Source organism: Lolium perenne, chromosome 2 (genome assembly GCF_019359855.2).
Source record: "Lolium perenne isolate Kyuss_39 chromosome 2, Kyuss_2.0, whole genome shotgun sequence".
NCBI lineage: Eukaryota > Viridiplantae > Streptophyta > Magnoliopsida > Poales > Poaceae > Lolium > Lolium perenne.
In genome coordinates, this window is record NC_067245.2 from 214,531,979 (window position 1) to 214,547,085 (window position 15,107).

A 15,107-nucleotide genomic window follows, 5' to 3' on the forward strand; every position below is an offset into this window, starting at 1 on the left:
GGTGCACACTATTCTTCCGGACTCAAAATTGTCCGCAGCTATTGCATACAGTTCACCATTGAATGGGGTAATGCAACGCAGACAATGGTTCTCGATCGAAAATCTTTCTTCTCCCCAATCTTCATCTATATCCTTAGTTGGAGTGCTCTCATCGACCCAACCAATTTCCGGCGGGAATGGTGCGTCAACGAAGACCATAGTCGGGGATTTGATTACAGCGACTGAATCCAGAAAAACAGATGGCATCTGCGCCTCAAACATAGTGTTCGATGCCTTTGTGAGTGGGTTCAGAAGCCGTATCTTGTGCGGCGGGTTCTTCTGGGCAAGCACGATGATGCCACGGCAAAAGCCGATGAAGTAGTATCTAAAATATATAGATGAAGATAACATTCAGCACTAAGATGTTTAAGATTGAAAATAAAAAGGTAGATATGGAGGAATTTGAACCTTGTATGAACTTCCGATAGATCTATGGTGACGGAGCGTGATGTGCCGAGATGGAGGAAGGTGAACTCAGCGACGCGTGGAAGGGCATGGTCTAGCATGATCCATTCGTCCAGGTGCACGTCGGGCTCAGGAAAACCTAAGCGCCAATTTCTACAGACTTGCCTCATAGCAGAGTAGGTGTCGACGTACTCCTCGTTCGCCAGTAAGCATTCGCCGATCTTGTGAAGTGGTCCATCAGCCGAGAGAGAGGCCCAGTTCACGGAGGTGCCGCGCTTGGATGCGCCGCCCTCGGCGGCGACGGGCTCGGCGGCGACGGGCTCGGCGGCGACGGGCGCGGAGGCGACGTCCGCCGGCGCATTCTTCTTCTCCATCGCCGGCAGGGTAGCGTGCGTAGGGCGGTTGGGGTTTTTCCGATTTGGAGAAGTTGATGGGACGTGAGAGGGGTGGTTTCGTGCGTGAGCGAGAATGAGACGACTGTGTGCAGAGGGAGGGAAGGAGGGGCTTACGCGTCCTAAATGCGACCCGCGTCCTACGCGTCCACTATTTGCACGTCTGCACCGCGACACGCGTCAACAATGGCACGTCTTCCATTTCTGCACCGCAACACGCGTCCTCGGGTCTAACCCTGAAAATTTAGATATACTCAGGTATACCCTCGAGTCATATACTAGCATTTTTTGTGTGCTCAATTTTCCCCTTGGGTGCTAATACTGGCTAGTGCAATATACTCAGTTTTACCCTCAAGTGGCTGGTCAACAGAGAGTCAACAAATGGGATTAACCAGTTAAATGAGTTATTTAATGTGCAAAAAATTCGGAAAAAGAGTGGCACTTACTCATGGAGTCTTTACCACAAGTTGCCACTTCTCAAATCATAGATAAATCATAGATAAATCATAGATAAATCAAGTTTTACCACAAATTGCCACTTCTCAAATCACCTAGTAGCTATGAAGGTGCATGGTTTTCCACAATAAGCCCTACCCAAAACAGCTTTCCCAAAACATACTTTGTCTGAATGAGGCCATAATTTTCACACTCATGTATATTTGTATTGCAAATAGTTTGAGGTAGGCCAAGATGGGTTTCATTGTACAAAACATGCATTTTTCATTTTTTAAATCTCATATTTGAATCCCTTAGTCTGTTTACTACTCACTTGCCCTTGGTTTCTTGATACTACTCAGTTTTGCCCTCTCCCTTCACAAACTCTCACAGACGCCCAACATTGCCCTGATTGGTCTAGCCCATGTCACGCGGATCGTGCCCGCCGACCGTTGATCGTATGATCTAACGGGCAGGATAACCCCTATCTCTCTCTCTGGTCAGGGCCACCACCCTCTCTCTCTCTGTCGTCGGTTAGCTTCACGCAAAGTTTGGTTTTCTGCATTATTTTTCACGAGCTAAATTATAAACTCTTTTTAGGCATTACGTTTCACGCAAAAAATGATAAACCATCACCGATTTGTTGTAGCCATTACTTTTCACGCAAAAAAATGATACACCATCACCGATTTGTTGTAGCCATTACTTTTCACGCAAAAAACGACAAACCATCACCGATTTTGTTGTAGCCATTACTTTTCACGCAAAATGATACACCATCACCCATTTCTTGTAGCCATTACTTTTCACGCAAAAAAACGATAAACCATCACCGATTTTGTTGTAGACATTACTTTTCACGCAAAAAATGATACACCATCACCCATTTCTTGTAGCCATTACTTTTCACGCAAAAAACGATAAACCATCACCGATTTTGTTGTAGCCATTACTTTTGACGCAAAAAATGATACACCATCACCCATTTCTTGTAGCCATTACTTTTCACGCAAAAAATGTCAACGATTTGTTGTAGCCATTACGGTAAATGATAAACTATCACGAATTACCATTTTTTTTAGGCATTACTTTTCACGGTAAAATGATAAACTATATCACGAAGTTCCATTTCCGTCAAGATAGTCTGCATTACTTTTTTGTTGAGATATATACCCCCACAACGGTCGTCTCCTCCTTAATTTATTGTGTAAACCCCCACAACGGTCATCTCCTCCCTAATTTATTGTGTAAACACCCACCAACGTTCACCTCCTCCTTATTTAATTGTGTAAACCCCTACAACGGTCATCTCTAACTTATAAACACCCACACGGCCATCCCTTGTGTCAATAGGTTCTGCCTCTCTCTTCTTCGTTCACATACACTTGATCCATTGCCATGGCTTCCACGTCTCGGACGCGGACCGGAAGGGGAAGGGGAAGGGGAAGGGGAAGGGGAAGTGGATCATCATCATTGCCACCACCACCGTCAACACTGCCATTGATCATAGAGGAGTTCTTCATCGTCGTCTATGAAGACCCTTTGGTCAAGAAGGTACGTACGCGTTCCCACATATATGATGCATGTGATTAATTATGGGCATGTTCTAAAAAACCTTTAATTTCAAACGATCGGCGCTCGATCTCTTTGCAGGCTCTCCCAAAAAAGTTTGCGGACTATCTTGACGGCCAGGAGCCAGCTAAGGTGTATCTGCGAGCAGCTGACTGTGGTCCTCGTCTCTGGACAGTGGAGGTCCTATTTGACGGTCAAGGCCGGATGTACCTCGACAAGGGCTAGGAGAAATTCTCCATCGCGCACAGTGTGGATTTCGGCTGCTTCGTATACTTCAAATTTGAAGGCGATGATGTGCTCACAGTGAAGGTGTTCGACGGAACAATGTGCAGGAAGTACTACTACTCGGACGACGAAGATACTGACGATGAAAGCGACGACGACGTGAAGCCATGCATCCATCCCCTTTAGATAAGGGGATTATGACCAAGAATATATATGTAGCTTCATATGCATCGATTTAGAGATCTAACTATTTTCTATATATTATGCATGTAAAAGATAATATCGCATTTCCACTATTATTCGAGCACCACATCCTCCAAACGATGCCGATGCCGATGCCGATATCGGCATGGTCAGAACGGCTATGCTCGCCGCCACTACTAGGTCAACGTCGGGATGCACAATGTTTAGCATAAGAGTCACTTTAGATTAAGCTGCGAAAATAGTCACCTGCCACAGCGGTCATTGGCTGCGGAGGCCCCACAGAGCGGCAATATAATTTTCTATAAATAAATAGACGACCCACTGGTCATTGGCTGCGGTAGCCCCATAGAGCGGCCCACTTGTCATTGGCAGCACCGCGTATACAATCAGGAAATAAAACGGCCCACGCGTCACCGGTAGATGGATGGCTACCCGTCAGCACGAGACGGTCAGAGAGGAACTGCCCTCTATGCAGCCCCACCTCTGTGCAGCCCCACCCGTCAGATTAACGGTAACGGTAAGGCCTCTGACCTGACGGCAACCCGCGTCTTCGAGGGGTTTCAAACTAGAGGGAGGGGAAAGCTGAGGAAAAACTAACGAGCTGGGGAAAACTGAGTACAACTAACGAAGCAGGGGCACGAAAATAGAAATCCCTTTCATCAACCGTAGCATATGATTCGAGATCCCGCCGGAGTTGCTCCGCCGCGGGCATGTTTGTCGGTGACGCTCCGGTGGTCATTTGAGAAAACCGCCACCACCACTGTACTCAGCGTGTTGAGGGGATTCAGAAGAGCCTAGCCGCACGTCCGGGGGTGCCGTAAATCGGCGGCGCCGCCGCGTGCTGACTCACCGGCGTTTAACCGCTGGTAGAGTCAAACTCCTGGTCAACTTTGACCAGTCATCGCTTACGTGGCAGCCTACGTGGCACTGGTCCCACAGGTCAGTGTCTAGCGCAGGGTTCTGCCACGGCACCAAACCATTTTCTTTATTTTTAATTCCAATTCAATAATTACTGAAACTTTATAAATATGTAGAAAATTCATTATAACTCGGAAAAATATAAATAAGATATCAAAATTCTTAGAAAAGTAAACTCTATCCAATAAAAATATAATATGAAATTTTTATTTTTAATAAAAATTTAATTGTTTTAAACTTAATAATTAAGTCTTTTCTTTAATTCAAAATGCAATTAAAATTCAATAATTAAGAAAAGTTTCTAAAATAAATAAAACCAGTAAGCAAATAAAGAAAACATGAAAACTAATTTTCTTTATTTGTTATCCTATTCAATCTTTATTAATGGGAATTAAACCCTAATTAATAATTACCTGAATTATTAAAATCTTTAAAAATAAAAAATGCCAAATTCAATCTTATGTTTATTTTAAAATGATTAATAACTTCAACCTTATAATGAAGTTATTACCTTAAGAACTATATGGTAGAATAGGAAACCCTAATTCCCTATTGAATGATATTACAACCTTATCATTCCATGTGAAACCTAAAACCCTAATCCAACTAGGAATCCTAGCTCCATTAATCAATATGAACCCTAACTTGTTTCTAACCTAAACCCTAGGTTAGAACATGTGATCATGTTAGTCCATGATCATAGAGCCATGATTAGCAACTAAAGACATACCTATGTCCACATAAAATATAGAACCCTATCACTAGCAATTAGTATTCCATGTATGCATACTATTAAACCAAGATGATCAAACATGATCAACCAAGTCTAAAACCTAGTTCCTATCATCCCAATTATTATTATTCTTAAAACAATCCATATTTAGTATCACACCATTGTGATGAACCCTAATAGCAACAATACCAACTATTTAGCATTACATAACTATATTCCACTAAACCCTACTAGTGTTGGATACTTATGAAACATCCTATTTAGGAAACCACCATTCCTTACTTAGTAGATCCAATAATAAACCCTAGATAACCACAACTCTAATTGAGATACTTCTTATTACCTAAGAAGTATGTTCTTCAAAATTTATTCTTTTGAAGAAAACAAAGAGTAGCCAGCAACCCTGCCCTATAGGACTTATAAACCCTAGCTAGCTATCACCAGCAAGATGAACCCACCATGATAGCAACCATGTGTAATTAATTTCTTAAGTTGCTTATGCTTAAGCAAAACCAATCAGGCCTAGTTTCTGATGAATCCAACCCTGTTGGGATCCATCTAAATCTGACTCCAGAAACTATTTAGAAGCCATAGTCAACCATACAAAACCACCAGCCTAATTATCATACTTGTTCTTTATTAAAGAACATGTTCTTCAAAAGTTGTTCTTTTGAATTATATATTAAGTAATCATCAATCATGCACTATAGGACTTAAAATTGACAAGTGCTTTTTACTTATTATACAACTACTATTCCTTGGTGTGTATGATTGTTACTATGCATTTTACCACTTGCTTATGATACTAAAACAACACAACCCTGAATAAGAACCTTGTTTGTGAATCACTCTAAAAGTGCAACACACCTTGAACTAATCATTACCACTCACTAATCCTAAATCATCGGGGTTAGGTCACGCTTAGAGCGATTGCATCTCATACTTATGCATTATTGCATCCTTGCCAATCTTTTAAACATCATCCTTACCGGACGATGATGCTATTTCAGAAGTTGGAGTTAATGCATATCGAAGACCTTGCCTGCATAATCTTGCAGTCAAGAAAGGTAAGTTCATCGCTTTCTCATGTCATTTGAGTATTTTTACCAAATTACTTGCAAAGTACTATAATTATCACTCTTGCATAAAAAGCAAAACCACTATTTTCATAACTATGAATATGACTATTTGGCTGGCAATGGAACCATGGAATGTGTTGAGATGGTGGAGGTTCCATTGCAAGGGTTTATATCCAGCTAGGATTAAACAACAAATGTCGTCCAGTGATTCTTGTGCCGTAAAACTCGTGTTAACCATAAGATCTGGAGTGGGACGGACTAGTCAATTGTATTTACACCACTTGTACATCAACGGATGCATTTACCGTAGCAGTTGTGTCTTGCGGAGCAACTTGAGATTGGGGAGCCCCTTCTAATTCCCCGCGGTAGTGCAGTGCTTACCGTAGCAGTTGTGTCTTGCAGAACAACTTGAGGGTGGAGATCCCCTTCTAATTCCCCACGGTAATGCGGTCTATGATGGGTTGCATCTACCGGCGAAGGAGTTTGGTTTGATCCCAGACTGTTGTCGTGGTCGGGGGCCGTCCTTAATTGGTATAAGAGCACCGGCGAGGACCCAGGGTCGGGGTATGCAACAAAGGGTGGGTGTGCGAGGTAGCGGAGGAATATAATTGGCTATGACCTTATACCGGGCCTCACACCAAAGGAAGTGTGGACGGGTTGCGCGCCCGATTGGCACCAAGGTTAAGATCTCTTATGGGTAAAGCAACACACCTCTGCAGAGTGTAATGAATCGTGACCTGTCACTCCCTGTTCCGGGTTTGGAACTGCGAACGCTGCCGGAAAGGAACTCCATGAAGTTCTAGTAAACCGGTAAAGGCTGACGGACATAGTTCTTCTGAATAAAAGCAACCTTTTGAAGAAATGGTTATGAAAACCTGCATTGGTATTAGACTTTCTGGTCTAATGCCGTAGCTAGTGCATTAAACACCTCTTTCCTATAATGAACTTGTTGAGTACGTTCGTACTCATCCCACTCTTAAATCTCCTGCTTAGATATGGAGACATCCAAGGAGGATCTACAGTGCAACTCGAAGACCGATGTGTCAACAACTACTTCAAGGGACAGGAAACCGTCAGAAGAGTCAAACACCACATCCAATAATGATAAAATCTAGCTTAGCAATAGAAAGGAACTAGTTTCCTAAACCTAGCTCCTATTTAGCTAGAATCTAATCATAGCCTCTATAGCTAGTTAAATACTCTACAAATAGAGTTCGTGATAAGACTAGACTACGAGTCGTTCTTCTGGAGTTTATTTGCAGTTTTACCTCATTGTAAAGTAGGAGGCTGTGATGATCTTATGTAACAGAGTCAATGTTGTAATTCTATAAACATGCCTTGGACCCGCATATGTTTCTGTTGTCGATATAATACTAGTGGAACGGTGTTTCGTTGGTGTTATATCAGACTTGCATACTACACCATGCAGTGGTATGCCGGGTCATCACAATAGCCAACACAATTTTTCAATCTGCTACACTTTGCAACATCAACTATTCTCTTTGTTGCGTCTAAAGACAAAATCATACGATTCGTAACCCACTACCGCGGTTACAGCTCCCGCTGAAATCGCCAACGCTGCTACTTTTAGATATAAATCAGCTACGTAACTAAGAGTAGATCGCTGAAGCATCTGTTGCATCTCCTTGTGATCATTCTCCAAGGAATATTCACCTTCCATCTGACGGAGCAGATCGTCCAACTCTTGCTTCTTCTCATCTATTCGTTTGGTGAGGCCTGATTTGGCTTCACTAGGGAGATTCTGCGGTGGCAGTAACAAACAAAAAAGGTAAGTAACGATTGGCTTACAAACAGTAATAACAGAATTCTGACAAAAATATATTTATTCAGGTAGATCTACATTGGGAGAGTTTTATATAAAGTGGAAACATGACGGATCTACTACAGTAATTTTGCTATCGATACAAAATATTACACTTCGACAGTAGGTTCTAAAAGAGAACATGGTAAATCGGGAACTTCAAATTCAATATATTGCACAGTAGAGCAAACCTAAAACTATAATTTTGTTGTTTTTCAGTTAATTAGTGGTCTGCTTTCCCACTATACGGTACGATCCGTATAACTAGATCAGATTCGTATAACTAGATCATTCGCAAGAAAAAAAAGGTTCGTATAACTAGATCGGAAAAAGAAGATGCATATGATCGGATTATGCAAATTGCACAAGGCAGGGGAACTGAGTAAATACCTTAGTATTATTATTAAGGAGATTTGGTGCTTCGGAGGAGCTGAACCGACGAAGTGAGCTCCCGCCATGTCTGATCCTTGGCAGAAGCATCCGTGGTTCCTCCTTGACAACCGCTGAAGCGGCCGCCGAAAAGAGCCGCTGCGCTGGCCGCTCAAGGGCGCGACTGCAGATTTTCGTCGCCACAAACTGAAGCGCTGAGGCCATCGAGACGATTATTCCGTTGGCAGATATTCAGGTAGTTCGCAGATCCCCTAGTTTTGCTCTGATCCTCTGCGGTATCCAAATTCCTCTCTATATATGTCACTGCTTAGGTGAGGGTTTCACGTATCCGACTGGAACACCGCGCGCCCGCCCAATCTTTCGCGGTGTTCGTTTGCAAAAAGGCAGATACTCCAAGGGTCACCTAACACGAGCGGGAGCGTGGCAATTTTCGGCCTACTCAAACGCCAACATGCTGTCCAAGTTTGACCGCTCCATGGGCGCCGCCGCCGGAGAGTTCAAGACGATCTCTTTCTCGGGACAGGCCAAGTCCTCCCATTCACTTTTGCGACCTCCTTTTCGATACTGAAGGAATTACCGGAAATAAAGTCTTAGTCGTGTGAAAAAAATACAGATAAAGGCAGTTCGAAACACGGCAATTCATCGGCACATATTAGCACCGGCCTTTGCCGTGTGTTTTTTCGCCAAGAACACAACAAATACTGTAGTTGTGTGCATTGTTGTTAGCTCGGCATACAAAAGTACTTCAGGGTTTGGGATGGGCTGACGGAGCTCAACTCTTTGCCGTGTGTCTTCTAACACACTCAGCAAAGCCTAATTTCAAAACAAACAAAAAATTAATGTTGGAAATGTCGTTGAGGTTGCGTCGCCGGAGCTGTCGTTTGGGCCATGTCTCCGCCGTTGAGGACGCAAGGGAGTCCCCGCCCGAGGCCAGCGTCGCTGTGCTGCCATCGTTCAGGTCTTCAGGACCGCGTCCCAGTCGTGCCACGAGCGCCGCAGTACGCCTCCATCACGGCGGGGAGGCTGCCACGAGATCCGCCATGATCCTCAGTGTTGAAGTAAATGAAAAAAAACTACCACAATTGTACCAAAGGTGGCACATAACTACCAAATGTGTTCGTTTTATCACATGACTACCATTATTTGGGCATGTTCGTTACGAAGAGCACTGATTTTTCAATTTACGCGTCTTAATACAGTTTCTGGCAGCTGGGACCCACTGTTAGATCCTACTTGGCAAAAACAAATGACCTATTTCTGCTAATTTTACAGAAAACCCCCTAACCTTCCTTTTCCAAACTCAATCAAGTCCCTGTCTCCTTCCCCTCCATTTACCATGGGGCTTCTCCTGCAGCTCCGCCAGCGAAGACCGGCGCCCTGCTGGAGCTCGCCTGGCGACCGTCAGAGCTCGCCGCGGCCATCCCTGCCCTAGCTCGCCCGCACACGTCGTCTGCTCGCCCGCATCTGCTCGCGCGTGCGGCGTGCCCTGCTGCGGCCGCGCGTGCCCCTGCCCTGTTCGCGGCCTGCCCGGGCTGAGCTCGCCAGCCGCCCGCCCCATGCCCGGTCAGTTCCAAAATCGCCGCCCCGCGTCCGCCTGCCTGCGCCCGAGCTCACCGCCCGCCCGTGCCCGAGCTCACTGCCCGCCCCGCGTCCGCCCTTCTGCGCCCGCTCTGTCCCGCCGTCCGCTACCAAGCACGCCGCCGCGCCTTTCCGTCCCCACCTGCACCAGCAGCACACCCACGCCGCGTCGCCCCACGTCTTCTCTCCGATTCGCGCAAGCCGGGAGGTCGGGAATCAACCGCCCCGACCCCTTCTTCTCCGCCGTGACCGAAGCAATTCGTCGTCGATTCGGTCGCTGCGCACCCCCTTCGAGCTCCTCGTCGCCTCCATCCACTACAGGGTGAGCACAAGGTCCTCCTGGACCCCTCCATTCGCTCCCTCTCGCCATGCAGCACGCCTGCGCCGTGCACCTCCGAGCGCCGCCGCGATTCCGCGTCGCCGGTCACGCTCCATCGTCGATTGCCGCGGACTCGGCACGTGTGAGCGTCCTCCTGGTGCAACGAGCGGCAACCTCTTGTCGCACCGGAGACGGCCTGGTGCGCGCGGACGGTGCACCGGCGGCCTAGCTCGGGTGGGGCATTGTGCAGAGGAAGGAGAAGACCCTCTCCGTTTTTTTAATGGGAATTTCTATTTTTATTTTTTTATGTGGGCAAATGGATCTGTGTGACACCAAAATATATCCTGAGGTTATATTTGCAAAATTCACCTGCCACGTAGTCCTTATAGGTGGGCCCGAATAGTAAGAAAATGGTTTAACAATGAAATCAGTGCTCCGCGTCATAGACATGTCCCAATAGTGACAGTCATGTAACAAAACGAACACATATTTGGTAGTTCCGTGTCACCTTTGGCATAATTGTGGTAATTTTTTGTCATTTACTCTCGGTGTTGCAGGTGTGCGCAAAAATGTCATGCCCGTTGCACATGCCACCTCGTCATCTTGCGGCCGGTCATGCCGTCGAGGAAGCACACCACCGTGACATGCATGCCTACGTGCTCCGCCATCCTCCCGGCAAGCTCGAGCGCCTACCAGTTGCCTGACCCGACGAAGGTGATGACGCACACGACGTGTGTGACCCGCTCCGAGATCACCTGCTCACCGCCATTGAATCTCTGGTCGACGAGGATGGCCATGAAGGGCGGTGCCTCGTAGGATCCTCCGGTTCATAGCGCGCAACTCTGGCCCGAGGTGGCCGTCGGGAGAGGAGAGGACGTGGGAGGAAGAAGTGGCCATTAGGAGAGGAGAGAGGGCGGCCAACGAAGGAAGAGTTGGTTGCCGCCCGAGCCATCGGGAGATGAGGCCATCGGGATTTTCCAAGGGAAATTAGAAGCGACGGATTTTCCTTTTTTTCTAGAACTTTAGATGAAGGAGGATTAAGGAGAGGCGTGCAGTGGCCTAGCTGGTGTGCGGTCGCATGAGGGTTAGGTGGCTTACGATGCAAGATGTAGGCCGTTGGATCCTCTATGACCCAACGGTGGGGGCCTAATGTACGTGACACTTATTTGGACCAATTAGCAAGTAGAAGCTTTTGCCGAGTGCCTGTTAAAACCCCCCGGCAAAGATGTATCTCTGTCGATACACCATTTCCTGCAATGAGCTATAGCAAAAATATAGAAAATGAGGCGGAGAAAATCTCAATAATATATTACGATGGATCGTCGGTGAATTTATTACCAGGCAGAGGCAGCGCACTTCATCGGTTCTGCGGGTAGAGGAGGCCTGTTGTGGGTCTAGGTGCCAGCCTAGATCCATCGTCTCCGACGGCGCGGGTGGGCGAGCAGCGTGCGGCGCTCACGGGCGGAGCGGCTCGAGGAGGCGGCTGTGAATCGTTGTTTCGACTCGTTTCAATCAGCGAGGATTTGGGTTGCTGGTCTTCGTGATGGGATTTTTGGGGCAAAATCTGGGCCGAAGTGGTCCATTCAGGGAGCTGTAGGTTCTGGTGATGGCTTGTCCGCGCCGGCGAAACAACACTCCGGATTGTCATCTCCTAGATTAGCTCTGCTCGAATAAAGGTGGTGGTCCTAGGGTTCCTTCTCGGCGCCAAGATGAGGATCTACCAGTTGGTTGTCGTCATTGATCTGGCTGAAGAGTCATGTTCTTGAAGGCTCCGTCGGCGAGCTCCACTGGGCGCTTCATGCCTGGAGTTTGCTGGTTCGGAAGGACACCCATGTTTTACTCTGGTTGTTCGGTTTCAGAGGAAGCGTTTCGAAGTTTTGCTGGATGTTAATATCATGGGGCATGTTCTCGTTTCATGATGCCGGCGGAGAATGTCATGAAAGCTGAGGTCTCAGGACTAGCAATGGTGGTTTGAGTCTAGGCAGCGATGAGGAATCGGCTTGTTGATTTGTGACTTCGAGCAGTGGCATGTTAGTTGGGACGACTGCACCGGAGAAGTTCATAGTCTTATCTTGCAGGGTGAAAATCAAGGTCTAGCCTTAATTGTTGTGCTTGGCAATGTTCTTGTTTTTTTATGCGGGTAGCAATGTCCTTGTTGAAGGCATTGTTTTGAGAGCAAAGACTTTCTCCAGGGTGAAAACCTAAGATCTTTGATCGGGCGATGATGGTGTTCGTGTTCTGTTTCCTTCTTGGAGGCGTTGTTTTTGAAGAAGCTGAACTTCTGGTGGTGTTGTTGTTTTAAGGAATGGATCTTTATTTTAATTTTTTGTAATTCTTTTTTTGTTGTTGAATGCATCTGTAATGGTGCTAGGGCACTGCGTTGTTGCAGAGGCTAAATGTAATTGGTATCTCCGCGATATTAATATATACTCCTTATCGAAAAATGTGTGCAAGAAGAAAAATTACAAGATCTCGTCCGGTGAACGTTCCAGTATAATGTGCATTATGATCACTTCCACGTACTCAAACCACATGCAGATACTGTCATTCTTTCTATGAACGTGCTTGTAAAAATTAGAAGAATTATGAATTATGAGAAGTTTGACTGCATGCTCTCGCGAGTCAGGTGCATGCATGGAAGCGTTGATCAATTTTCTAACGAAGAAGACGAAAGCAACTGTAGAGATGTCGGTAGGATCAATGGATCAGTAATACTATTGGCACAAATAACTGATTATTCTCAAGAAAAAGCGTGACAAGATCGCAATGACGACTGAAGAGTACACGATCGGTCTAGAGATAGGATGCCTCGATCGGTCACGATCGACCAGGCCTAGGGCCTGACGAATACCGTGATCTTGAGGCCCTTGTCGCAGTCGTCCGCCCTGCCGGAGATGAAGTTGGTCTCGCCGCGCCGCAGCGTGATCCGGTCGTTGCCGGAGCTGTACACCGTCGCGTTGGCGGGGTGCGTCGTGCAGGTCCCGAACCCGAAGTCGTCCACCACGATCACGTTGTGCGCCGCGGGGTCGTACTTGAACACTAGCACATCGCCTTCCCTGAAGTTCTTGAAGGGGGGCTTGTTGGGCCACGATATGACGCCGAAGGTCCATCCATTCGAGTCACCGACGTTCCACACAGCGGCCGCCGCCAACTGGACGCCACCGTGCAGTAGCACGAGGGAGACCAGGACGAGCGCAAGGCCACCGTACTTCCCAGCCATTTTTCGCTGGTGCTTTCCCCCTGCGATCTCGAGCTAGCAGCTGAAACCGGTTCCCTGGGCAGAAGATGAGATGCTAGCGCTGTCTGCAGGCTGGCGATCTTGTAGTACTAGGAGTAGTATTTATACACTAGTGGAAAACAGGGCTTCCGTGGGAGCCTTTTGTCGCGGGCGCGCCTGCACCCGCGACAAATGGCCTGGCCACGTCGCCCCGAAACCATGTGGAGCGCGCGGAGGCTTTTGTCGCGGCCTTTTGTCGCGGGCCGTATTACGACCCGCGACAAAAGGGGTAGGAGCGACGTGGCTACCCCTTTTGTCGCGGGTCGTAATACGGCCCGCGACAAAATGTCCCCGCCCTATATATATAGAAGCAGCCAGCCACCCCCCCACCTCATTTTTTCCTTGGTGGTGAAGGTGGAGGTGTATGCTAGCTCATTTTTTCTACATGTGCACAAGAGGTGTTTGATGGAATGCTTGTGAGAGGGATGCCACTTGGTTTATTTGATAAGATTTCTCCTCTTTTTGATCCAAAAAGGTTAGCAACTATTTTCTCGACTATATATATATGCATAGTCCGTACAATACTAATTTTAGCAAGGTGATTGCATCTGATACATATATAATTGTACTTATGATGCAGATGAGTCATCCATGGATGTACGGTAACCGATGTGCTCCCGCTTTCGTGAGAGGGCGTGAATTCTTTCCTGCTTGTGGCCGATGCCAACAAGTCGAAGCAAGGTTTTATGTGCTGTCCATGTCTAAAATGTAAGAACGAGAAGGATTACTCTTGCTCAAGAGATATTAAGAGCCACCTGCTTCGGTTTGGGTTCATGTCCAGTTATAATGTTTGGACCAAGCACGGAGAAGAAGGGGTTATGATGGAAGACGGCGATGAGGAAGAAGATAATGATGAGAAGTATTATCGATCTATGTTCTCTGAATGCTTTGATACCGCAATGGACGACAATGAAGAAGAAGGAGGTGAAGAACAGGCATCAGATGATCCTGTTGATGATGATCTTCGTCGGGCCATTTCTGATGCAAGAAGAGACTGTGACACGGATAAGGAGAGGTTGCAGTTCGACAAGATGTTAGAGGACCACCACAAATTGTTGTACCCAGGTTGTGAAGATGGGCATAGAAAGCTGGGTAGCATATTGGAATTGCTGAAATGGAAGGCAGAGGTCGGTGTGACTGACTCGGGATTTGAGAAATTGATGATAATATTAAAGAAGCTGTTTCCAAGAAATAATGAATTGCCCGTCAGTACATATGAAGCAAAGAAGCTTGTCTGCCCTCTAGGATTAGATGTGCAGAAGATACATGCATGCATTAATGACTGTATCCTCTACCGCGGTGAGAAGTACGAGAATTTGAATAAATGCCCGATATGTGGTGCATTGCGGTATAAGATCAGAAAAGATGACCCTGGTGATGTTGAGGGCGAGCCACCCACGAAGAGGGTTCCTGCGAAGGTGATGTGGTATGCTCCAATAATACCACGGTTGAAACGTTTGTTCAGAAACAAAGAGCATGCCAAGTTGTTGCGATGGCACATGGAAGAACGTAAGAAAGACGCGATGTTGAGGCACCCCGCTGATGGTCGGCAGTGGAGAAACATCGGGAGAGAGTTCCCGGATTTTGCGGTGTGAGGCAAGGAACTTATACTTTGGTCTAAGTACAGATGGCATGAATCCTTTTGGGGAGCAGAGCTGCAGCCACAGCACCTGGCCCGTGACTCTATGTATCTACAACCTTCCTCCTTGGTTGTGCATG

General features: G+C 46.7%; 1 protein-coding gene across 1 annotated transcript; it reads right to left on the minus strand.

The window, feature by feature from the left end:
- Positions 1 to 12,828: 12,828 nt before the first annotated feature.
- On the minus strand, positions 12,829 to 13,414 carry LOC127330426 (basic blue protein). The gene has a single exon (XM_051356638.1). It carries the CDS (start codon positions 13,329 to 13,331, stop codon positions 12,945 to 12,947), a length of 387 nt encoding a protein of 128 aa, XP_051212598.1. The 5' UTR covers positions 13,332 to 13,414; the 3' UTR covers positions 12,829 to 12,944.
- Positions 13,415 to 15,107: the final 1,693 nt, after the last annotated feature.

Excerpts from the sequence above, each read along its gene's own strand:
- LOC127330426 (XM_051356638.1), bottom strand. The coding sequence starts at position 13,331 with ATGGCTGGGAAGTACGGTGGCCTTGCGCTCGTCCTGGTCTCCCTCGTG.